This window comes from Pempheris klunzingeri, chromosome 5 (genome assembly GCF_042242105.1).
Source record: "Pempheris klunzingeri isolate RE-2024b chromosome 5, fPemKlu1.hap1, whole genome shotgun sequence".
Lineage (NCBI taxonomy): Eukaryota > Metazoa > Chordata > Actinopteri > Acropomatiformes > Pempheridae > Pempheris > Pempheris klunzingeri.
Genome location: NC_092016.1, coordinates 28,800,192 through 28,824,778, shown reverse-complemented (window position 1 = coordinate 28,824,778; position 24,587 = coordinate 28,800,192). Strand labels below are relative to the sequence as shown.

Here is a 24,587-nt window from a genome sequence, read left to right as displayed (position 1 = left end):
TTTCTAAATACCATTTTAAATCTTTTAAAATGACCCATGGCCGTACTCTAGTAAAACACTGATAGTACAAGAGAGCTAAATTGCTCTAATGACTCTAATGATTCCAAGTGTTGGTAGCAGACCACGCCTCTCTGGCCAGAACCAACGTCATGTACACGCGCAGTGAATATCTCCTTGTGTTTCTAAGTATTTCTGTTATCTGTATTTCTCTCTAAAGACGGACGGATCTTTTCAGTGCGCTCTGAGGTTTAACTATTGATTATAAGTGTCACACAGAAAAATGCAGACGCGATGAAATGTGTTTTTCTCCCCGCCTCTAGACATCATGGACCAGTCACAATGAAAGCAGCTGATCATTTGATTGGCTGCTACTGGCGTCGTCAACCACTCGCACCAGGAAGTTTACATTTTGCTGTCAGCAGCTGCAGGATGGAAAGACTAGCTGTTGTCCTCTGAGAGGTTTGCAGCACACAGTACACATTTCCATTTTCATGTTGAAGCTGACTGTCTTTGAGAAGGATGTCACCCGTATAAAGCCTTGTACTTGTAAATTGCTGTGGCCAGTTGCAACGGGATACAATGAAACCAATGCTGTTCTTTGCTAGCTAGCGTGAGCTTTCAAAAAGTTAGATTATTTAACCACGGAGACATCTGTAGGGTAGCTGTACTATTATTACCAGATTCTATTTTCTTTTATTGATTATTAGCAAACGTCTACATTGCGTACAACGTGACTTGAATTAAAGTGGTATTCTACATTGTTATATGTGTTGCTAGTGAAAGACAGTGAAGGTTGTTGCTTGCTTTAATGATCCTTTATTTGTATATTATTCGTACAGTATTTTGGTCATATGTCAGCCTTAGTATAGAGTTGATTAAATGATACATTACTGTAATATTACCAGCAAAGCTTAGGGGCCCAGGCTGTGGCACAGAGACTGAAGCTGCTCCATAGATCATTGGTTCCCGGTCAGGGGGTTGGTCACAATATCTAAAGAAAGAAAGAGACATTTGTCAGACAAAATGGAACAAATGATTCCTAATAATTTTCTCTTGTAAAATACTGGCGGCAACCTTTCTCTCTCTTGCATCTATAAAAACCAAACTATTTAATTTTTCTAATTCTATTATATTCTGCTATTTAATTTTTCTAATTCTTAACTGTGTGCTTTTATTTTTCTATCTGTCCCTTTGAGCTGCTGTAACAGCAAAGTTTCCCCACTGAGGGATCAATAAATAAATATCTAATCTATCTAATTGGTGAAGATGTGTGACCTGTAATGAGTCCTAAATAGATATTGCTTCATTTTAATGTGTCACGTGCCAGAGAGGGTAGGCAACCACTTCTCTCCATACTGAGTAATGAATCAGTTTAATACAGGTGACAGGAAATTCGGACAACTTTCTGATCGCTGTAATGGCAAAATTCAATTGTTACGAACATGATTGGAATATGTCAAACTTCTGTGAGCCTGCAAATTCAAAACTACAAACAGATTTATTATATCATTTTAAGTACTGACAATGGGATTTCTATTGAACAGCCATCTCTATGTTATTTAGATATACAGTTGTGGTCAAAAGTTTACATACACTTGTAAAGAACATAATGTCATGGCTCTCTTGAGTTTCCAGTTATTTCTACAACTCTGATTTTTCTCTGATAGAGTGATTGGAACAGATACTTCTTTGTCACAAAAAACATTCATGAAGTTTGGTTCTTTTATGACTTTATTATGGATCAACTGAAAATGTGACCAAATCTGCTGGGTCAAAAACATACATACAGCAACATGAATTAGCAATTTTAGTGACTTAGAAAGTTGTGTCAATGAAATGAGCTTCATAGCATGGCCTCTTAACTTCTTGTGAGTGATTATGAGTGACTACAGCTGGTGACTTCTCTGAGGCCATTTAAATAGGGCTCATTGGATACAAATGCCCACAAACGCTACAATGGGAAAGTCAAAGGAGCTCAACACGGATCTGAAAAAGCGAATCATTGACTTGAACAAGTCCGGAAAGTCACTTGGAGCCATTTCAAAGCAGCTGCAGGTCCCAAGAGCAACAGTGCAAACAATTGTTTGTGAGTATAAAGTGCATGGCACTGTTTTGTCACTGCCACGATCAGGAAGAAAATGCAAGCTATCACCTGCTGCTGAGAGAAAATTGGTCAGGAGGGTGAAGAGTCAACCGAGAACCACCAAAAAGCAGATCTGCCAAGAATTAGAAGCTGCTGGAACACAGGTGTCAGTGTCCACAGTCAAGCGTGTTTTGCATCGCCATGGACTGAGAGGCTGCCGTGCAAGAAGGAAGCCCTTGCTCCAAAAGCGGCACCTTAAGGCTCGACTGAAGTTTGCTGCTGATCACATGGACAAAGATAAGACCTTCTGGAGGAAAGTTCTGTGGTCAGACGAAACAAAAATCGAGCTGTTTGGCCACAATGCCCAGCAATATGTTTGGAGGAGAAAAGGTGAGGCCTTTAACCCCAAGAACACCATGCCTACCGTCAAGCACGGTGGTGGTAGTATTATGCTGTGGGACTGTTTTGCTGCCAATGGAACTGGTGCTTTACAGAGAGTAAATGGGATAATGAAGAAGGAGGATTACCTTCAAATTCTTCAAGATAACCTAAAATCATCAGCCCGAAGGTTGGGTCTTGGGCGCAGTTGGGTGTTCCAACAGGACAATGACCCCAAACACACATCAAAAGTGGTAATGGAATGGCTAAATCAGGCTAGAATTAAGGTTTTAGAATGGCCTTCCCAAAGTCCTGACTTAAACCCCATTGAGAACATGGGGACAATGCTGAAGAAACAAGTCCATGTCAGAAAGCCAACAAATTTAACTGAACTGCACCAATTCTGTCAAGAGGAGTGGTCAAAGATTCAACCAGAAGCTTGCCAGAAGCTTGCCAGAAGCTTGTGGATGGCTACCAAAAGTGCCTAATTGAAGTGAAAATGGCCAAGGGACATGTAACCAAATATTAGCATTGCTGTATGTATATTTTTGACCCAGCAGATTTGGTCACTTTTTCTGTTAACCCATAATAAAGTCATAAAAGAACCAAACTTCATGAATGTTTTTTGGGACAAAGAAGTATCTGTTCCAATCACTCTATCAGAGAAAAATCAGAGTTGTAGAAATAACTGGAAACTCAAGAGAGCCATGACATTATGTTCTTTACAAGTGTATGTAAACTTTTGACCACAACTGTATGTAAACCTGATGTATGAAATCAGCATAGCACTATATGTAGTAGGTCTAGGGTGGAGTTGTCTTCGTACCCCACTTTATTTAACCATAATTGCTCTGGTGTGTGTGTTCTGCCTTGCTATGTGTCAGACCGCAGAGCACCATGGGTAACACAGAGAGTGTGCTGGTGCAGAAGCGGCTGGCTCGCTTCCGCCCTGAGGAGCGGCCTGCGGTTGAGGGGGTCTTTGACAGGCTCCAGGACGGTGCTGGAGGCCCTTCAGGAACCCGAAGGAAAACGCCAGCAGGGAAGACTCTAACGCTAGAGATGCTGCAGGTGTGACTGTTAAAGTGGAAAAGAGTATGTATAATTAGTGCATACAGTTGTCATCCCAGCAACTTAGCAGGAACAGATATTGTCAATGTAACATTACACATTACTCAGTGGGTAACCAGATGAAACTATCCGCAGGTAAAATGAGATCTATTAAGTCAATTATTAAATTATCAATTTCAAAATTTGAAGTCCAGCAGGAAAATGTCAGAAATGCAGTTGCTTGAAATTACTTCTTCGGTGTGTTTGCACTGCATGTGGACCTCGTCTCTTTTTACATTATTTTAATTATTATTATTATTTTTTTTTATTGAATTTAGTTTCACTGATTCTTAAACCTGCAGTATGTATACAGTTGCACTCAAAATTACTCAACCCCCACTGCAAATGAGCTGTACTGGCAAAATGAGGCACCTGATTTGCAAATGAGTGCTCTTATGAGGGATTCTATTCAGGGGGTTGAATAATTTCTGCAGTAGTTATTAAAAGTGGCATTTTGTGTTGAATTTGGAGAAACCACCTGTAATATTAGTCGTGTGGAGTGTCTTGTTTGAGTTGTTCATTGAATGCAGCTGAAAGTTTGTAAATTTTACCAACACACCTAATTAGCAATGGGGGTTGAATAATTTTCAGTGCAACTGTCAGTACTCAAAAACATGTTTAGCCTTCAACTATATTATAGGCTGTTATTCTACTGAGCAAATGCCATTATTATCCAATGTGTCCGACCAGCACATCTGTCGGAGAAAGGTTGTTTCTGCCTGTGTGTATAATCAATCCCTCTTTCTGTCTCTCCCAGTCCTCAATGGGCAGCCTGGCACCAGACTCTATGGTGAGGAGGGTCTACAGGTGCATGTGTGGTATCAATCCCGGACTGGAAGCACCCACAGCCTCGGCGAAGACTGGCGCCTTTGCTGCCTCTGGGGTCAGCCGAGAGCAGTTGGTCATCTTCCTCGCAGACACCCTGCGAGGCACTGCAGAAGAACGGGCTCCTCTCATCATGGCTATGTCTCAGTGTGGAACAGAGGCAGCAGCAGCTGTAACATGTGAGCAGGTAGCAGAGGTGAGTAGGGAGTAACATCAAATAGGAAATATAGTAATATATTTCTGTCATTTCTCTTCTTCTCTACTTTTTCTTTGGTCACAACCCTTTGTTTTCACTCTGCTTCCTACATCCTTCCTGACTCGCGCCCTGCTCTGGCCGTTTTCGCTTCCTCCATAGTTCCTACGGGACCTGATTTCTACTGTAATTCAGATTGTGGTCCACAGAGGGCGTCTGCAGGGCTGGCAGCCAGAGAGAATGGGAGATGGCTCCCTGGGTGTCAAACTCCTGGCTGAGCAGATGTGTTCTGAACTCAAACCCTCCGGTAAACAGTTGATTTGAAGGTTTTTGAACTTATCTATAGTAAGGAGATATGACTGTTGAATCTCCTCTCCTCTCCTCTCCTCTCTCGCTCCTCAGATCAGGGATTTTGTGATGTTTCCTCTCTGGAGGACTTCATCTTCAGGGTCTCTCAGATATCTTTGTACCTGGAGATGTTAGTAGCTGAGGGCCTTAATGTGTCCCTGAGTGGACGACCGACCCCCACCCTGCTGCCCCCCTGCAGGGAGACCCCCTGGAAAGAGCTGAGGTGTCTGCTGGACCTTCCCACCATCATGTTTCTGGCACCACAGGTCAGAATATTAATGTACAGGTCATCGTGGACCAAAAATGGTTTACTCTTTGTTGACCAAATATATGGTGAAAATTCAAAAACCATAGTGTAACTCATTTGCTGTAGCGCCACCATCAGGATAATTATCTGCATGTTTCTGTGCACATTGCTGTTCAAAATCTTCAGACTATTTTACTTAAGCCAGTTTAAGAAAAAACTACCAGCAAAACCAAAAGGTTTGCAGCCGTATCAGTCATCTATCAATATTGCTCCCTAATACATCAATATATCTCTGCCTCATCATTACTGAGTAAATATATAGCTGCTTCTTTTAATGGCAAATGGACTGCACCTGTGTAGCGCCTTTCTAGTCTTTTCTACATTCACATTCACCCATTCACACACCGGGACAACCCGCTCTGCCTCTGAGCCTACATTCTGACATTCTGTATATGGAAACGTGTTCATGTGTGATTTGACTGAACAGATCTTAGAAGCACAAAGAAAAAACTGCAATATAGTGGTAATGTTGCTTCTCAGTGGTCACCGTTGATTACTGATATGCCACTGCTCTTCTACCGCTCTTCTACTGCTCTTCTACTGGCTCACATAAAACATGACATCACATAAAACCCGCAGGACACATTAGTCCCACTGACAGGTGCCACTTGTTAACAGGTACACCATAACTTCATATATAGAAAATACAGTAGGGGGAGTTTAACGTTTGATAGTGTTAGGTTATGTTCAGACTGACTTGAGCCCCGCAGGGGCTACACACAGCCTCCTCATGCATTTAAATCAGTGCAGCGGGCTTCTGGCAAAAAAATGGTAAATGGTCTGTATTTGTATAGCGCCTTTCTAGTTATTTCAACTACTCAAAGCGCTTTACATGACATCCTCATTCACCCATTCACACATCAATCATACAGGAGAAATGTAATTTGGAGGAGACTATTCTTTCATACTCATTCACACTCTGAAGCCATGCTTCAGGAGCAAGTTGGGGTTCAGTGTCTTGCTCAAGGACACTTCGACATGTTGACCCATAGGAGCTGGGGATCGAACCCCCTCTGATTGAGGGACGACCCACTCTACCACTGAGCCAAGCCGCCCAAAACGCAATTTAGTTGAGCAAAAAAGTTGAACCTGACTCAAATTATGCCACAGTGTAATGCACAGTGTAATGCAGCATCATCCCATAGATATACACGCATAGACACCACATTACCCGCCGCAGCGATGTGTCAACATGGCCTGCCCCCTAGACTTATAGAGTCAAGAAGTTTATCTGCAATTAAAATGATCATGAGATGCTAAATTTCTGATTGATGTTCAAACTTCAGATATGTATTTACGATACTAATGTATGTATTGTTATCACCGCTGTCACCGTACACCCCTGTGTAATCTCTCCAGTTGCCAGACAGGTACAGTGCCCCCTGGAGACTTGTGTTTTCCACACAGCTGCACGGGGAGAGCTTCACAAGGATGGTGGCTGGCCTGAGCAAGCGCGGGCCCACCCTGCTGCTTCTCAAAGACACAAAGGGACATGTTTTCGGGGGCTTCGCTTCGCATGCCTGGGAGGTCAAACCTCAGTTCCAGGGTGAGAGACAGGTCTAGCTCCATCTAATCCCTCAGCACTTTCATGGTGTCTGACTTGTATGCCTTAGATGTCATTTGCTATTTGATGAATTCTGTCTCCAGTTTTTCAGTTTCCTTCAACAGTTCTACAGAGAACACAGCAACATTAGCCTACATCTTTCTCTCTCTCATGAAGTGAAACAACTTGTAGCATTTCATTTACTATGCTAATGCTAAGGTAATGTAACTATGTATCTCAACAAGCAAATGCAAGTGCTACAATATACACTACTCACAAAAAGTTAGGGATATTCAGCTTTCAGGTGAAATTTCAGGATGAACCTAAAATGCATTCTAACCTTTCCAGGTGAACTTAATGTGACCTTCTCTAAACATGTCCAACTGTTCAGTGTCTCAGTACTTTCTGCACCAGTTTCTGTTCTCTAACAAGAAGCTTAACAGCAACATTCACAACAGGTTTGATCCATGAATCCACCAATACATTTCCTGCTTCAGTTAGAATTGGTATTTAAACAGTCCTCCTCATCGTGATGTTCACATTCTGACATCATGAGACCAAGACGACACCTAACAGTTGATCAGCAGCACCTCAACACTGGAGGCTTCAAACGGAGGTGTTCACTGAGCTTAGAGGGTCACAGAGTGTCATCAGGAGGTTGTAACAGTGATACAGAGACTGGAAGAGTCACAGAAAGGAGAGGAGTGGACGTCCTTTGGCCACATCCCAATTTATTGAGACACTGAAAATGTTTTGTTGTGGTATACCTACCACTGTTGTTAGATTTTCTTTCAATAAATTGTTTAAGATGAATAAAATTACCATTGCATGCTTCTACTTAAATGCCCTACTTTCATGATATAATATCACTGTAGCATTCACTTTTTACATTTTCCATATATTTCACCTGAAAGTCGAATATCCCTAACTTTTTGTGAGTAGTGTATATCTTAGTTTTGATTACTGTCATTATTGATATAACTGATATCATTATATATATATATATATATATATATCCTTGTGTATTACCTTTGTAATTAATGCATTTAGCTAATTATTTCTTGATTCTTCATACAAACAATAGTAGATCAAAATTTGTGTTTTTTTTCCATAGTACCTCACTGATGTCTGGCCTTTAAGCCACCCCAGGGTGCTGCGGTACCCAACTTTGGGGGCCAGTGCTTTAGCTATCAAGATGTACAGCTGAATTACAATTTAACAGCAGTTGAACAATTTATGAAAATGTATGATTCTGTACTGCTGAGTGAAGATCAGAAATGATGTCTTGAACGATAATGTATGGCACATGGGGACAAAGCTTCATAGAACGCAGCTACAGTTTTCTCTGATAAGTAAACAGTAACAGTGAATTTAGGGTTCTAAACACATGATGCTCTGGTATGGTAAATGCACTGTTGTACCATAAAAGCACTGATAAAAGGACAGATTGAGGAAGTAATGCTACGTTTTTGAATGCAGTGAGATGTTAGTCAACTTTTCTCTCAGATCTCCATCATTTGTATATTTGTCTGTGTGCAGGTGACTCCAGATGCTTCCTGTTCTCTGTGCTCCCCAGACTGAGAGTGTATACAGCAACAGGATACAACCAGCACTTCATGTACCTCAACCAGAACCAGCAGACCATGCCCAACGGACTGGTGAGATGGGTTCTTTGAAGGTTCAACAGAGAAGAACGTAAATGCTGCTGTTCATGGCTCGTAATGATCACATCGAGCATGCTGTAAATCCATTTCTCCTAATTTAGCCAGTGCACTTAGTGTAAACGTCAGATATTGCTTAATTAATAGGGTTGCATTGTTATATAAGGTTTCTGATGTAGGGGAAGGAAACCTTTATACAACTTCTTAAGTATCACCCGGTCACTCCAACCTTTCATTTTATGGGTAGAATACAGTGTTTGTATTAAATACAGTATTTACAGGTTGTCTTTTTCATGGTGATGGAACAGCAGCCACAATAGACAGTGAACAAACAGAGTATTGTTTGGCCATGTGGTGTTACTATAATCAGCTGTACTAGTCTGTGTTTGTTTAGTAACAATGCATCAGTTATTCACACTGCCCAAAGAAACGAAGGGAACACTTAATCATCACAGTATGACACCAAGCCTCAAATTAATCTTCAGGGATATTAATCTGTCCAGTTAGGGAGCAAAGCGATTGTGAATATGACAACAGGTGCATTGGAGAGGCAACAGCAAGACAACCCCCAAAAAGGGAATGGTTTACAGGTGGTGGCCACAGACAGTCGCTCTCTCCTTATCCTTCCTGACTAGTTTTGTGTTTTGCTAGTGTCCTTGTCACTGCTGGTAGCATGAGGCGGTACCTGCAGCCCATTCTGGATGCACACGTAGTCCAGCTCCTCCAGGATGGCGCGCCCGTACGTGCCGTCACAAGTTCCTGGATGACGAAGGCATTGATGCCACTGACTGGCCCTCACGTCGCCCAGACCTGAATCCAATTGAGAACCTCCGGGACGTTATTTATTGGTGCATCTGACGCTGCCACAGTAGCGCCACAGACTGTCCAGGAGCTCACTGATGCCCTGATCCAGGTCTGGGAGGAGATCCCCCAGGACACCTCATCAGTCTCATCAGGAGCATGTCCAGATGTTGTAGGGAGTGCATACAGGCACGTGGGGGCCATGCACACTATTCACTCACATTATGAGTTGTCGTGATGAAATTCACACAAGTTGGATCGGCCTGTCATTCAGTTTTTCACTTTGATTTTCAGTGTGATTGAGATCTGAGATCCGATGTGTTCCCTTAATTTTTTTGAGCAGTGTATGTTTAATCATGTAGTGGCTGACTGTAGTGCCAAACTTGCACAGAATGATCACCCGAGAGCGGCCTGCATCTCTGCCGTCATCACTGTCGTTTCCAGCAGCAACAGGCAGCTGTTATAAATCCACTGTACACTATCTGCTCAGCACCAAACTGCAGACGGACACAGAAAGAGACTAGCTGGTGCTTTTCTCGGGAGTTGGTGGAGATTAAAACAGAGCTAAAGGGGAGAGGGAATACTGAACACACCATTGAACATTTCCACTGTTTCTGACACATTTGCCATAAAAACCTTAGAAGATGGTAATATGTCAATTTTGTGTTTTCATCATATTCAGTTAATGCAGCTTTGAAAAGGGTTGGCAACATGCAGAAAATGTCATTTTTTTCTGATGTGGTTTTATTATTTTTATCATCCTAAGCTTCAGTTTTAGTGTTCAAGTGAAACCCTTTTGGCATCATTAATGTCCCATTCTAATTCAAGTTTGATTAGACAAAATATTACCAGTTTTTCAGTAATATTACTTAGTCTTCCAGAAATCTTGTTTCTAACTTGTTTCTAAACTTAAGATGGTATAATAATTAGATTGGTCTTAGTGCTCGTCTTCATTCTTTCTGTGGTCTTCATCAGGGCATGGGTGGTCAGCATAGCTACTTCGGTCTGTGGCTGGACAACGATTTTGGTCGCGGTCACAGCCGTGCACGGCCCAAGTGCACCACCTACGGCAGTCCTCAGCTCTCTGGAGATGAAGACTTCACCCTGGACTCAATGGAAGTATGGGCAGTTGGGAAACCCCCAGAACCAGAGGAGGTCAGAGGACTTGCTGTTTTTCAAACCATCCAGCACTCAGAGTGTCCCAATCAGTTTTTCTATTCATCCTGCAAATTTTAAGGAAGATCCATGCTGTTTTTCAAGGAAATCTTGTTTAAAATAATTCCACACAGTTACACTGGGAAAAACTCAGTAGAGCCACAATCCTCAGCCTACACTGCAAGCTCATGGCAGTGTTTCACAGAGGTCACAGTAATAAGCAGGGGCTAATGCCGCTGCATTGGGGGAAAGCAGGGCGAACTGACGTTAGCCTAAGGAGAGATGTGGGAATGAAAGAGTGAAATAAAATCAACCCTCCACCCTGAAAGCCATTTTTCTTTTAGACTTTTAGACTTTAGGCTGAGGAAAATATGCACATCAGACATGTAATTAAGAGAACCTCATTTACATGCAAGTTTTTTTACATTATATAGCTGTTTCCTCTTGAATATGAAAAATGAAATCCATGCTCTTCTTTCTGTTTGATTTGTGTTTCAGGGTGAGGAGGGAGAGGGCAAGAGGAGTATCCTGGACGTGGATCCAGAGGTCCAGGCGATGATGGAGATGGCAGGGAAGACTCTACACAGTCAGGGCCTGAGGGAGCCAGAGGAAGAGCAGGAGCAGTGAAATGGACAACAGGGAAATGGACCAAAACACTCTTACCTTAATGAGGCCCCTGGTCCACCTGGTACTGACACAAGTTGGAATTTTATCATGTGACATAACTTGGTCAAAAGGCAGTTCATAAGTCTGTAAAGTCTGATTTGACCCTTTCACAACTGAAAGCTGTCAGCTTTCATCTTCAGGGTGAAAGGGACCAATGTTTCAAGGCTGTCCTCACACTCATCTCCACCAAGCTACACTGGTATTTGATAGAAGAAAAGTTTTGAATGAAAATTCAAGAAATGTCACAAAAAACTCCCAATCCTCTCTCCATCAGCATCAACCTCAGCCGAACAGAATGCCATGGATCCACATCAGCTTTATGAAATCACTTACTGAAGTATTAGGTTGAACAGCAAACTACACCATTAGAAATTATGTATGAAGAGTAAATGATACATGGAATTATTCTTAAGGTCTGGGTTCAAATAAGGATCCTCTTAAACCCATTTTAAGAAAAGTAGAATTGTGAATTGCTCTGTATGAATATTTTATCACTGCAATATTTAAAAAGTACTTCAGGTTAAGGAAACATGATCTTGCATGAACCTGCTGGTCCGTCTAGCAGATTATTATTATTATTATGCGTAAACATATGAGTAATGACAACATCTTATGTTTTAAGTGGTTTAACGATTAGAAAAGCTTAGGAGTTATTCAGGGACTTTCTCAAATACAAGACACTACATCAACTGTGATGTAGTCAAATGTCAAATACCACAGACTCTAAATACTTCACCTCTCCTCAAAATGGGAGCTTCATTTATACAACAGACAAAAACTGATGGACCAGACATCAGGTGAGATTTTAGACTGTTTTCTAAAGAACACGGAGCAAAAAGTCCAACAGGTTAAAGTCCTATAGAGGAATGCCTGTAGAATATAACATTATTATAGACCTGTATTGTCTATGCAGAGTTGTCACTTTATTGTTTCATTGGCTTAAGTTGTCCATGATTTTTTTAAGCACAATGAAGGGGTGGGGGGGGGCGACTGCACCTGGAGGGTGCACCAACTGTATGGTCTCTCGTGTCTCTCAGTTGAGTGAACTGTGGTAATTAGCTTAGTGTGTTTTCATTTGATCATGTGTGACTTTGTTAGACAAGGCTGTAAAATGTTGTCATGAACATAAAGATCTCACCCACTCAGAGACTGAAAGGCAACTCTGTATTCACCCCCCCCGTCCTGCTATAATGCAAATTACTGAGGCAAGTCACAGATGCAAATCTGTTAAATAATCTTACAGCAATTCACAGTGGAATGAAAGACACGGTTCCACACACAAAGTTTATTCTTGTCTCTATATTCATATATGGAAATGATTTTCTTGTTTTATTTCCAGAAGTGTGACTATACTCTGGAGTCAGAGGATTTCCTCACAGACACAAAGTTAGCCAGTAAATGACAAGACGAAAGCAGAAACTGGGAAATTATTGCTTTCTCTGCTACTGCTACTCTCCTCCACTAATTCATTACATTTACTAAAGGGCTGCACTTCAGTAAATGTTTGAGCTACTTATCTCACTATTTCTATTTATTCAACTTTTTATTCCACTGCGTTTATCTGACAGCAGTGTGGTGGTGGATTTACTCAGTGGTGCATAAAGTGAGCAGCTACGACATTAAAATGCTGTGTACACTGTGTTAATGCATCAGTAATCATATTCCAATATTATGTATGTGATAATATGACTCAGAAAGGATTTCTATTTTTGTACTGGTGACAGAGTAACTGATCTGAATACTCCTTCCACTGGTACCAGATTAGAGTATAACATACTCTCATTTCCTTTTAGGTGGAACTGTTGATTGATTAAAATGACTCAGGACCTCCTGGACCCCCCCTCAGTAGTGAGTCAGTAGAGAACCACCTGCCTGGCATGGTGATGGATGGTGTTCACACCGTCTCTGCCCTCAGGCTACTTGCAGCATCACTTCAGAGAACACGGGCTCACACAGTGAACTAATGCAGAGAGCTCGGTCGAATAGTTTTAGTTAGAAATAACTTTATCATGGTGATAAAGTGGCAGCTCAAACGCCAGTGGCACTTGCACAGTGTAGTTTGCATAGATACCGTCCTTGCTTCCGCTCCCCCCCCCTCCTTTTTATAACTTGCAGGCTATGCTTGTAATGCAAGTTAACTTTTACTTCCTTGTACACACAGATAGAGGAACTGACCGTTTTGCGCCTGGCCCCTTTTTTTTCTTTTTGCCAGCACTCCACATCCTCTGCAACTCCTTTTCATTACTTTGAAATCATGATCAGATAGAAAACAACCGGCAGCTCACACACACAAGGAGCCGAACAGGATCGATTTCACCTGAAAGGTAAGTCTCTTCCTTTGCCTAACATTATTCTGTTTGAGAAGGCGTTCCGGTGTGACACAAGTGAAGTTAGCCAGAAGAAGGGAAATCCGCTTTTTAACTGACAGCGTATCTGCTGGGCTGCAGATGATGGGACGAGTGTGTGTGTGTGTGTGTGTGTGTGCGGGACACAGCATGGCCCCCACACCCCCCCGGTCCACACCGGTCACATCGGCGGTCAATTCACAAACCATCAGATCCCCATGATGCTCACACACACACACACACACACACACACACACACACACACACACCACACACTAACAGGGCTGTGTGCCTCTCATCAGTAACCATTTGAAAGCCGATTTCCCCAAAAATACATCATCAGAAGAAATGCCCAAATCACGTGCAATATGCAGCATATGCAAAGTTATAAGAACTTGTTATACTCAAAAAATCCTGCAAAAATTCCGGCCTTTGTGAAGGTTGATGTATTCATATGTTTTCTAGAGATGCTGATTCAACCTTCTGGCCATTTTAATAGTTGTACTTTCAGAGACTGATATACTGAGATGGAAAAAGGGTGCTTCGCATGGCTCTGAAACATTTGACTTCACTTCCAGTGGTTCTACAGCCAGAGTTACCACCAAAACTGGATCTGCTCCAAGTATCAAGAACCTTTTTCTGATAGAGGTAGTCCAACTAACCAAACTGAACCGGGAACTCTGAATGTCTAAGCAGTTAGCCTGAAAATGAACATTAGGCATTAGGCAGTGTTCAGTCAGTGACAAACAATGATTCCCCTGAACACCTGCCTTGGATCTACAGCACATGTCTGCAAACTCTTCGAGGTGGAGCAGCTCAACGGCAGTGGGTGAGGCTGAAATAATAGAATAAATAAGATAACTGCTGTGGGTTTACAATGCATTCCACATTCTAATCTTTCTTCAGTGTTAGTATCCAGTTGGCACGCACCCAATCTGTCAGAATGATCCTCTGATACACTTTTGTGTTTGTTTCCTCCTCTGCTGGTGTAAACACTGTAGAGCACTTGCTGCATCGCTTGCTGGACCATAGTCACATGCACCATTGCTCTCTTCTTCAGCTGATGTTTCTTTTCTCTACCATCACACACTTTATTCAGCGTTTTTAGATTATCAGTGTAGTTTTAAGTTTGATTAACTTTAACCTCTTAACACCCGAGCTCTTGTTTGATATGCATTTTTTATTTCTCCTTGCTATTTGGGCTTATTGGACCCTGACAAGTATAAAACCTAAGCATCATCTTTTTACATGGTGTAGTTTTAGAGAAAAATGATGTCCACATATGTGGACAATCGGTCTTAATTTCCAGAAAACACAATAAAGTCACCTTTGTGCAAAACTCTTTATTTCCACCGTGAACATAGCAGTTTTTTTCCTGACTGCTTTTGCATGTATTTATAACACATACAAAACATATTTTGAACATGTTTTGAAAATCACGGTGCAGAAAACAATATGAAATATCAACAATTTTGCCCACATACATGTCCATACGGCCCCAGCTAAGCAGAATTAACTACTATGGTAATATAAGCCAAAATGTGATGTCCATGCATGTGTACGCCAGGTCTTCAGAGGTTATGTTTGTACATATCGATAATGTATGGGAGTACCTAAACCTGTGTTAAACAGCTTCCTTTTGGCTTTAATCAAAGGCTGTGTTCAAAAGCTCTTGTAGTACAGAACTGTGGGGTTGGTTTAGCCTACAAAAATCTAAAACCGTAATTGCCGGACCACTTTATTGTCACTTTAACTACTGCATTATGCTTTCTTCACACTGGTTTACTTTAATCAGTGAGAGTTTTTCATCACATTTGTTATTTTGATCACACACATTTTTGACCTGATGCCGTTTAAAACCCAGGACGATTTTAAAAAGCCAATGAAATTCCCATGAACTTGCTTACTTTGTTAGCCTAACCGGAGAGTTTGCAGGTGTGTGTATGTGTGAGTGTACACAGCACACTGTAGTGACTGCCACATCGCGTGTCAGAGGAAAGTCACACCAACTGAGCAAACATGTTCAGATTCAGCACAGTTGATCGTCACGTCCTCGTTTCATATGAACGCCGTTTTTTTCTTGAAGTGGTCGTGTCCGTGCATGTGCGACACGTGGTTGTCTCGGTGCAGTGCTTGTGTCATGTGTTATGTCGCTGTGGCATCAGCATGAAGATGAATTTGTTATTCTAAATAAGGCTGCAGTGATCGGGACAGTCCCTTCACGGGGGCAAAGGTTTCAGCTGGAAAACACAGAGGGACAGTTGTGTAACAATGTCGGTTAATAATTAATGTCACTTCACGACATAGAGGGATGTCTTTTAATGTTTATGTTTCAGTTTTTTTTATATATATATGCATTAATGTAGATGAAGGCAGGAGGATATTTACATGGTCAATATTTCTGGTTTCACATTTGTTAACATTAACCAAGGAATGAATCTCCACACGGTGGGGATGTGCAGTCATTCTTGTTTTACATTTTTGCAACGATAAAGCTGTTTTTTTAATTCTAAAATTCCCCCTGGACGTAAAGTATCCACTCTCATGAATGTCTTCATGTCTTTTTAAATGTCTTTCCCACCGAGATAGAAAGAATGGGATTCTTTTTTACTTTTTTATTTGGTACTGTCATGTCTTTAATTCCACATTATTTTTCTTCTCTCTACATTAAATGTTTATTGATATAACACAGTTCAGTGTAGGGAGCACTGAGAACATGGGTGGGCCACCCTAATGGGGGGTTCGGGGGTCAGAGTAGATGTTATTTCCTATATTCTGGAACCTTCTAATAGGTGGCTTGATACTTTTATCTGGCTTTACAAGGATGAGAAAAAGTAGGTGTGGATTTTGTTATTTGATCCACAGGAAGTGATCAGCCCCACATCACATATTTGAAGATAGTAAAAGTACAGAAAGTGATTAGATGACTAATTCAGAACCATCTTTAGTAATAACCATGCATTGTTTATCTAAACTTTAATGCTTGCATGCAGTTGAACTGTAAATGAATTTCTTCCTCCAAATGAATGAGTAAAGTGGAGCCCAAAGTTCCCCCATTTGTTCTCCAATGAACTACCTTCACCTTCCATCATTTCTACTACTATATAGAATCACCAGGACCCAAAGCTAGATTATGTTGTTGTATATCTCGGTGGCTTTGTAACACACGTAGCACTACTACCGAGAGACACTCCACATAATACTTAGTAAATACTAGTAATGAATTTCTTCAGTTTCAATCAAATCTTCAGTCACCTTAACTCGGCTATCTGGCATCCGGCTGTCAGTGTAACTAACTGTGTGCATTAGTAATGCGTGAGTTTGGGTTTTTTCATCTGCGCTCATCTGGTGGTGTTTAAAGACTGAGCTGACTATTGGGGCCCCCAGGCCTCTGAGGGTGTAAGAGTGATCTTACCTGGGCTCCGGGGGTTATATTTTGATAAGTGAACCCGTCTGGGTAAAGCCCATGGGCTGACCCACATGTGCTGCCTGGGTGCAAGGTAGCATTGACAGTGTGCTATTGAATGGATTTGGGCTTTCTGTAAATAAGTAAGTGAAATGGATTTGATAATTAATGAAGAATGCACAGTTTTTTTTAACATGGTAAAACCATGAAAAAAGAATTGGGGTGGTGTAAAGGAATCATTTAAAAATGTGTGGGTGTGTGTCCATGGTTTAGTTCAAATTCAGTTGAACAGAACTTCCTTGGCTCTGTTTTGTGTTGATATTTGCAAGTTAAATATTAGGTACTGTGGCATACCAGGTTCAACCTCCTTCTCAACAAGTACTATATGTGGGCCCAATATTTCTAATCAACTTTTATGCTTTTTATGCCGTCACTGCACCATTTGAGCGGTACAAGTGCACCTTGTCATGAGAAGCCAAATTGTTGTAAACTTACTGCAGCTGTTGGTGTGCAATTGAAAAGCAACACCCATCTGAACAATCAGTTTTACCCAACTCAAATAAGCTTATATTATAATAACCATCCTCATTAACACCTATCATCCTTTTCCCCTCAAAAATATGAAGATTAATACAGTATGTAATATAGGTATAAATAAATGATTGATATACAGAAGACATTGTTACTGTCTTTATGTTAAATAAAGGCCAGAGACTGATAATAAAATGAACAAGGCTGAATGGGAGCATGCTCACAATAAGATATGTATCTGAGCTCTAACATTTGCATATGATATTAGCACTGCTGTCGTGTGTGAGGAAAAGTGAATGACAATTATGACGGCACTCTGCTGGAGAGGACACACAGAAACACCAGCAGGGGGCTCACAGTGTATGCACCCCCGGTAAGGGGGTGACAGAATGCCTTTCATTTTATATTTTCTCTACAGATTTTTACACAAAAGAAACATTAATACCTTAAACTAAATAAGAGCTTAACTAGAAGAGCATAATCAGCCAGAGAGGTGGCATTGAGTTTTACTGGACGGGGAAGGTCTAATGAATGGATGCTTGGTTGCATTGTGGGAAATGTAGGATCCAGAGATTGACTCATACAAGATAGTAAAAGTCAGGATATTTTCGCCCCTGCTCTTTCAGTTTTTACCATTATTTTTTAATCTGTCTCTTGTGAGTGCCTCAACTCAATGATAGTATAACACTGAATCACTGGGGTACCTCTTTAAGGCTTCTTATTGATTCATTTCAATCAATCAATCAATTTTTATTCATATAGCGCTAATTCACAACAGTTTCCTCAAAGAGTAGGTCTAGACTAAACTCTTTAATTAGAGAGAGACCCAACGATCCAGGAATTCAACATTAAGGATTCAAGAATCCCCACATGAGCAGCATCAGATATTATATTAGGAAACAGTGGAGGAAGAACTCCCCTTTAACGGGAAGAAACCTCGAACAGCATTGGGCTTAGAGGTGGGCAGCTTTCTGTCAGGGTCTGTGTTGGGTGGAGGTTGGACAGAGAGAGAGGGGGGTGCATCTTGGGAAGTCCTCCGGCAGTCTAAGCCTATAGCAGCATAACTAGGGGCTGGTCCAAGGCCTGATCCAGCCCTTAACTATAGGCTTTATCACAAAGGAAGGTTTTTAATTCAATTTCAATTCAATTCAATTTATTTGTATAGCCCAATATCACAACAGAGTGTCTCACAGTGCTTTACAAAGTTCACTGAAATAAACAAGTATAAGCGAACAAACAATCTAATAAAGAGTCCAGCAGTCGATGAGGCCAATGGATCAGTCCAGTGGATCAGTCCGAGGCATCACCTGCCCTTTATGACCCTCCTTCTTCGGAAAGGAAAAACTCAAAAAACCCAGTGGGAAAAGAGAAACCTCCGGGAGCACCACAGTGAAGGAGAGATCCAGCTCCCAAGGACGGACAGGCTGTAGCCTTGGACAGACGCACATCCATTGGCTGATGGAGAACCACATCAGTGGGACCAGGACCAGGATCCATAGGAACCAGGGAACCACATCAGCAGAACCAGGACCAGGATCCACAGGAACCAGAGAACCACATCAGCAGAACCAGGACCAGGACCCACAGGAACCAGAGAACCAAATCAACGGGACCGGGACCAGGACCCACAGGAACCAGAGAACCACATCAGCAGGGCCAGGACCAGGATCCACAGGAACCAGAGAACCACATCAGCTGGGCCAGGACCAGGATCCACAGGATCAACAGGAACCTGAGAGATGAGAAAGCACAGAAAGGCTCCGGGGAAGATAGCAAGTTAGAGGCAGACATTTGGCTGACATGAGACATAACGATGGAGAGGAAGAGGAGGATAGAGAATAGAGGAGCCCAGTGCATCATAGGAGTCCCCCGGCAGTCTAAGCCTATAGCAGCATAACTAGGGGCTGGTCTAAGGCCTGAGCCAGCCCTTAAATATATGCTTTGTCAAAAAGGAAGGTTTTTAGTCTACTCTTAAATGTAGAGAGGGTGTCTGCCCCCCCGAACCCAAACTGGAAGGAGGTTCCACAGGAGAGGAGCCTGATAGCTGAAGGCTCTGCCTCCTGCACTACTTTTGGAGACTTTGGGAACCATCAGTAGACCTGCATTCTGGGAGCGCAGTGCTCTAGTGGGGTAGTACGGTACTATAAGCTCTTTAAGATATGATGGAGCCTGACCCTTAAGAGCCTTGTAGGTGAGGAGAAGGATTTTAAACTCTATTCTAGATTTTACTGGGAGCCAATGAAGAGAAGCCAGTACAGGAGCAGCCTGATAATAAGGAGTTACAATAGTCCAACCTAGAAGTGACAAATGCATGGACCAATTTTTCTGCATCATCAGTGGATATGATGGGCCTGATTTTGACAATATTACGTAGATGGAAAAAGGCAGTTCTAGAAATCTGTTGTAATATGGGAGCTAAAGGACAAATCCTGATCAAATAAGACTCCCAGATTCCTCACAGTGGAGCTGGAGGCCAGATTAATGCCGTCCAGAGCAGTTATGGTAGTAGAAAAGCTGTCTCTGAGGTGTCTGGGGCCAAGCAAAATAACTTCAGTTTTATCTGAATTTAGCAGCAGAAAGTTGCTGCTCATCCAGGACTTTATGTCCTTAAGGCAGATTTGAAGTTTAGCCAACTGATTGTGTTCATCTGGCTTTATTGATAAATATAATTGTGTATCATCTGCATAACAGTGGAAATTAATGGAGTGCTTCCTGATAATATTACCCAGAGGAAGCATACATAAGATAAAGAGTATTGGTCCAAGCACTGAACCTTGTGGAACTCCATGTCTAACCTTAGTGTGGACAGAGGATTCATTGTTAATATGTACAAACTGAAATCGATCTGATAAATAGGACTTAAACCAGCTTAATGCAGTTCCTTTTATACCAATGAACTGTTCCAGTCTCTGTAACAGGATGTGATGGTCAGTGGTGTCGAAAGCAGCACTCAGGTCTAACAAGACCAGGACAGAGAGAAGTCCTCTGTCTGATGCCATAAGGAGGTCGTTTGTAACCTTCACCAGTGCTGTCTCTGTGCTGTGGTTCGCTCTAAAACCTGACTGAAAATCCTCAAATAGACTATTAGAGTTTAGAAAATTACACATGCTGATTAGCTACAACTTTCTCCAGGATCTTGGAGAGAAAGGGAAGGTTGGATATAGGTCTATAGTTAGCTAACACACCTGAATCAATAGTAGGCTTTTTCAGGAGAGGTTTAATTACTGCTACTTTATAGGACTGTGGTACGTAGCCTGTTAGTAAAGACTGATTTGTCATATCCAGTGTTAATTAGGGGCAGGACCTCTTTAAGTAGTCCAGTAGGAATGGGGTCTAGGAGACATGTTGTTTTTAGTCTACTCTTAAATGTAGAGAGGGTGTCTGCCCCCCGAACCCAAACTGGAAGGAGGTCCCACAGGAGAGGACCCTGATAGCTGAAAGCTCTGGCTCCATCACTACTTTAGAGGACTTTAGGAACCACCAGTAGGCCTGCATTCTGGGAGCACAGTGCTCTAGTGGGGTAGTACGGTACTATGAGTTCTTTAAGATATGATGGAGCCTGAACATTAAGAGCCTTGTAGGTGAGGAGAAGGATTTTAAACTCTATTCTAGATTTTACTGGAAGCCAATGAAGAGAAGCCAGTACAGGAGAAACATGATCTCTTCTCTTAGTTCAATTCAATTCAATTCAATTTATTTGTATAGCCCAATATCACAACAGAGTGTCTCACAGTGCTTTACAAAGTTCACTGAAATAAACAAGTGTAAGCGAACAAACAATCTAATAAAGAGTCCAGCAGTCGATGAGGCCAATGGATCAGTCCGGTGGATCAGTCCGAGGCATCACCTGCCCTTTATGACCCTCCTTCTTCGGGAAGGAAAAACTCAAAAAACCCAGTGGGAAAAGAGAAACCTTCGGGAGCACCACAGTGAAGGAGAGATCCAGCTCCCAAGGACGGACAGGCTGTAGCCTTGGACAGACGCACATCCATTGGCTGATGGAGAACCACATCAGCGGGACCAGGACCAGGATCCATAGGAACCAGGGAACCACATCAGCAGAACCAGGACCAGGATCCACAGGAACCAGAGAACCACATCAGCGGGACCGGGACCAGGACCCACAGGAACCAGAGAACCACATCAGCAGGGCCAGGACCAGGATCCGCAGGAACCTGAGAGAGTACCTTAATTCTCGTCAGAACACGAGCAGCAGCGTTCTGGACCAGCTGGAGAGTCTTTAAGGACTTATTTTCATTATTGATTAATCTGCTGAATTTTTGTCATCATAGATCAAGTCATCAGTGTGGTTTATCAAATGTCCCAACAATCCCATTTAGCTCTAGTAAGCAACAGAATACATAATTGTGAAATTTAATTGCTACTGAATACTTACTGTTGAAATTCAAATACCCATTCTCTTTGTTATTTCTATTTTCTCTTGGTTATGGTTATGCACATCACAAAGGCACAGAAAGTAAGATTTTCCACAAATGTGAATGCAGCGTATCTGTATGAGAGTGGATCTCCTTTAGTTACAGTTTTGTCACTTTTAAGGTGAAGTGGTGTGATCTGCAAATAGTATGATCTACATTAGGGATGGTCAGCTGTTCTATTTCTCTGCCAAAACCAGATTGTGCCTGTCAGAACTGAGAAGATTGATCAATCACCTTGATAATCTATTAATCATTTCATATATTCTATTATATGATAGTATCTTTGGTTTTTTCGACCATTGCTGTCTTTGTACAAGGAACTTGAAGACATCACCTTAGGATGACCTTAGTGTTACGAAATTATAATAATAATTAAAAAAATATAAGGAAAGAAATGTGGATATTTATGATCCTGTGAGCCGTAATGGCAGCGACACCAAAACAAGAACCTACAAATTCTTGGTAACCACTATTAGGGGATCCAAAGACTGTATTTGTATAGCGCCTTTCTAGTCAGGCCTGAAGTTTAGTTCGATTCAGAGCTCTACAGGGGGAAGCTTGTTTGAAAAAAAACCCTACCTTCCACTGTTTTTTACCCATAGATATGTCACATGACCATGACATCACATGACCACTGTCGATGTTACTGTAAAATGCCAAAAACCTTGAGTGTTTTTATCACAATCTGATAATATGATAAATGGTTTGCTGCTAAATTATGTGGTCCTCTGGTGCTCAAGGTTGAGCTGGAACTGTATACCCTGTAAACCGAGTTTGTTCACTGTAGTTCAAGTTTATCCCTCCAAATTTTGTTGATATTGTTGATAACATTGTTCGTACTACGGCTAAGACTAGAAATGTGGTCATTTTGCATTTTAGAAGACACAAAAACATTACCTTGACGTATTTTAGTTCATGTGTTGATGCATGACAAGTTGATTTATTAATCTATATCTGATCTATATCTCTATATCTGATGATTTTATGAGGGTTATTTTCTCCAACTCAGACTAGTTAATTGACATTTATGTAACCTTTAAGATATTTAGTGTGACTAAGCTAACCTAAGCCTTTGTCAGCTGCCAGTGAATGACTCTCTGTGTCTCTCCTGTCCTGTCACAGCTGCAGAGATGGCTTGCTGGGGGCAGCAGGGTGAGATGACGGAGTACAAGAAGATTCTGATCAAACGGGACTTGGAGATGGGTGTGGTCATGACGGTGTTTCGGCAGAAGGCGGAGCGGCTCACTGTGCAGGTCATCATGGAGACCCGGCAGGTAGCATGGACACGCACCTCAGACAGGACCGATGGTGTCTGTGAGTATATTTCTAATGAAAAATAACAGTAACCATCATCATCATCATCGACGTACTCTATGTAAGATATTTCAAAACACAGTGACAATATCTCTTAGTAACAAGAAAGTGTTAAACAAACAAGAATATGTTTCATATTTTAGATTCTTCTAAGTAGCCACATTTTGCTATGATGACAGCTTTGCTCACCCTTGCCTTTATCTCAGTCAGCTTCATGAGGCCGTCCCCTGGAAAGGTGTTGTAACAGACTTGAATAAGTTCTCAGAGGTGCTGAGCGCTTGACGGCTTCACTGTGCGGTCTAACTCCTCCCAAACCATCCCAGTTGGGTTTAGGTCGGCTGCTTGCGGAGGCCAGATCATCTGACGCTCTCGCTCTCCATCAAAATAGCCCCTTACGTAGGCTGGAGGTGTTTCTGGGTTCACTGAAAAACAAACGATGGTCCCACTAAGCACCAAGCAGATGAGATGGCATGCCGCTGCAGAATGCTGCGGTAGTAATGCTGGTTATGTGTGCCTTGAATTCTGAATAAATCCCCCCACACCATCACACCTCTTCCTCCATGTTTCATGGTGTAGAAACCATCCGCTCAGCTATTCTGCGGCTCACAAAGACATGGCAGGTGGAACCAAAAGTCTCAAATTTGGACTCACCAGACTTAAGCACAGATTTAATGTTTAATGTCCATTCCTTGTGTGTGTCCCAAGCATGTCTAAATGTTAAAATAATGCCTTGAAGAACTCTAACTGCACATGTGTAAAAAAAAAAAAAAGACCAACATTACATCTATTATACTGTTAATCACTTGTGTTTTGTGATTCTGACTACAGATGAGATGATGTATTTGTCACAAATGGCAAATCATGCCCTTCAAAAAATAATAACGGCCAGAAATATGTGTGCTGTGTTTCAGTGGACCTGTTCGAGATCAGAGAGGTTCGTCCGGGGAGAAACTCCAAGGATTTTGAGCGCTTCAGAGATGGCAAAGACAAACACAATGAAAATACCTGCTTCACAATCTTCCATGGCTCACAGTTCGTTCTCAGCACTCTCAGTCTGGGAGGTGAGATCTTTAATTATATCTGTCACTAGCCTTGTTTTCAAATGAAATGCAATGTTCTAATCCATCAAAACTGGATTTCCGTAGTATTTAGGGTTAGGGTTTGAACTATTTCTTGACATCTGGAATTTTTTCATTCGCTTAGCACGTCTGTTCAACGTGTCTGTCGACCGTGCAGGTTGCAGTCAGTGAGCGCAGGTTTTGGATTTAGTCTAACATCATGGTACCAAACCTGGCAACCTCGACCTAAAGCCAGAGACTATACAGGTTAAGCAAACAACACAGCTTTGGAGTTGATGGTTTGCATGTTTTACACTCTGAACAGGGCAATCTAGCCTCCAGCTACGCTAACCAAGTCCTAACTCCAACAGTGCACTTTTACCAAAATGTTGAACTATTCTCTTAAGAAATCTTCATGACGAGAGGATGA

The 24,587-nt window shown here is 41.8% G+C and overlaps 2 protein-coding genes across 3 annotated transcripts in view; both read left to right on the top strand.

Moving 5' to 3' along the window:
* The first annotated feature begins 396 nt into the window (after positions 1-396).
* Positions 397-12,214, top strand: meak7 (MTOR associated protein, eak-7 homolog). 2 transcript variants are annotated; one of them, XM_070831098.1, is made up of 9 exons: positions 397-459; positions 3,346-3,529; positions 4,326-4,589; positions 4,749-4,893; positions 4,989-5,200; positions 6,601-6,787; positions 8,324-8,442; positions 10,222-10,401; positions 10,900-12,214. In XM_070831098.1, the coding sequence occupies exons 2-9, from the start codon at positions 3,359-3,361 to the stop codon at positions 11,026-11,028; spliced, it is 1,407 nt and encodes a 468-aa protein (XP_070687199.1). In that variant the 5' UTR covers positions 397-459; positions 3,346-3,358; the 3' UTR covers positions 11,029-12,214. The 2 variants fall into 2 exon arrangements, with proteins under 2 accessions (XP_070687199.1, XP_070687200.1); XM_070831099.1 differs by lacking the exon at positions 397-459 and having other exon boundaries at positions 3,431-3,553.
* Positions 12,215-13,282: 1,068 nt separating this feature from the next.
* Positions 13,283-24,587, top strand: part of plcg2 (phospholipase C, gamma 2) — a 30,156-nt gene continuing 18,851 nt past the window's right edge. The window contains exons 1-3 of the mRNA XM_070830261.1: positions 13,283-13,391; positions 22,908-23,099; positions 24,011-24,160. Of these exons, the coding sequence (XP_070686362.1) occupies positions 22,916-23,099; positions 24,011-24,160 (334 nt within the window). The 5' untranslated portion in view covers positions 13,283-13,391; positions 22,908-22,915. The remainder of the gene's footprint in view (positions 13,392-22,907; positions 23,100-24,010; positions 24,161-24,587) is intronic.

Coding starts and splice junctions, on each gene's coding strand:
- meak7 (XM_070831098.1), top strand. CDS start 3,359: ATGGGTAACACAGAGAGTGTGCTGGTGCAGAAGCGGCTGGCTCGCTTC. Junction 3,530..4,325: donor TAACGCTAGAGATGCTGCAG/GTGTGACTGTTA, acceptor TGTCTCTCCCAG/TCCTCAATGGGCAGCCTGGC. Junction 4,894..4,988: donor TTCTGAACTCAAACCCTCCG/GTAAACAGTTGA, acceptor CTCGCTCCTCAG/ATCAGGGATTTTGTGATGTT.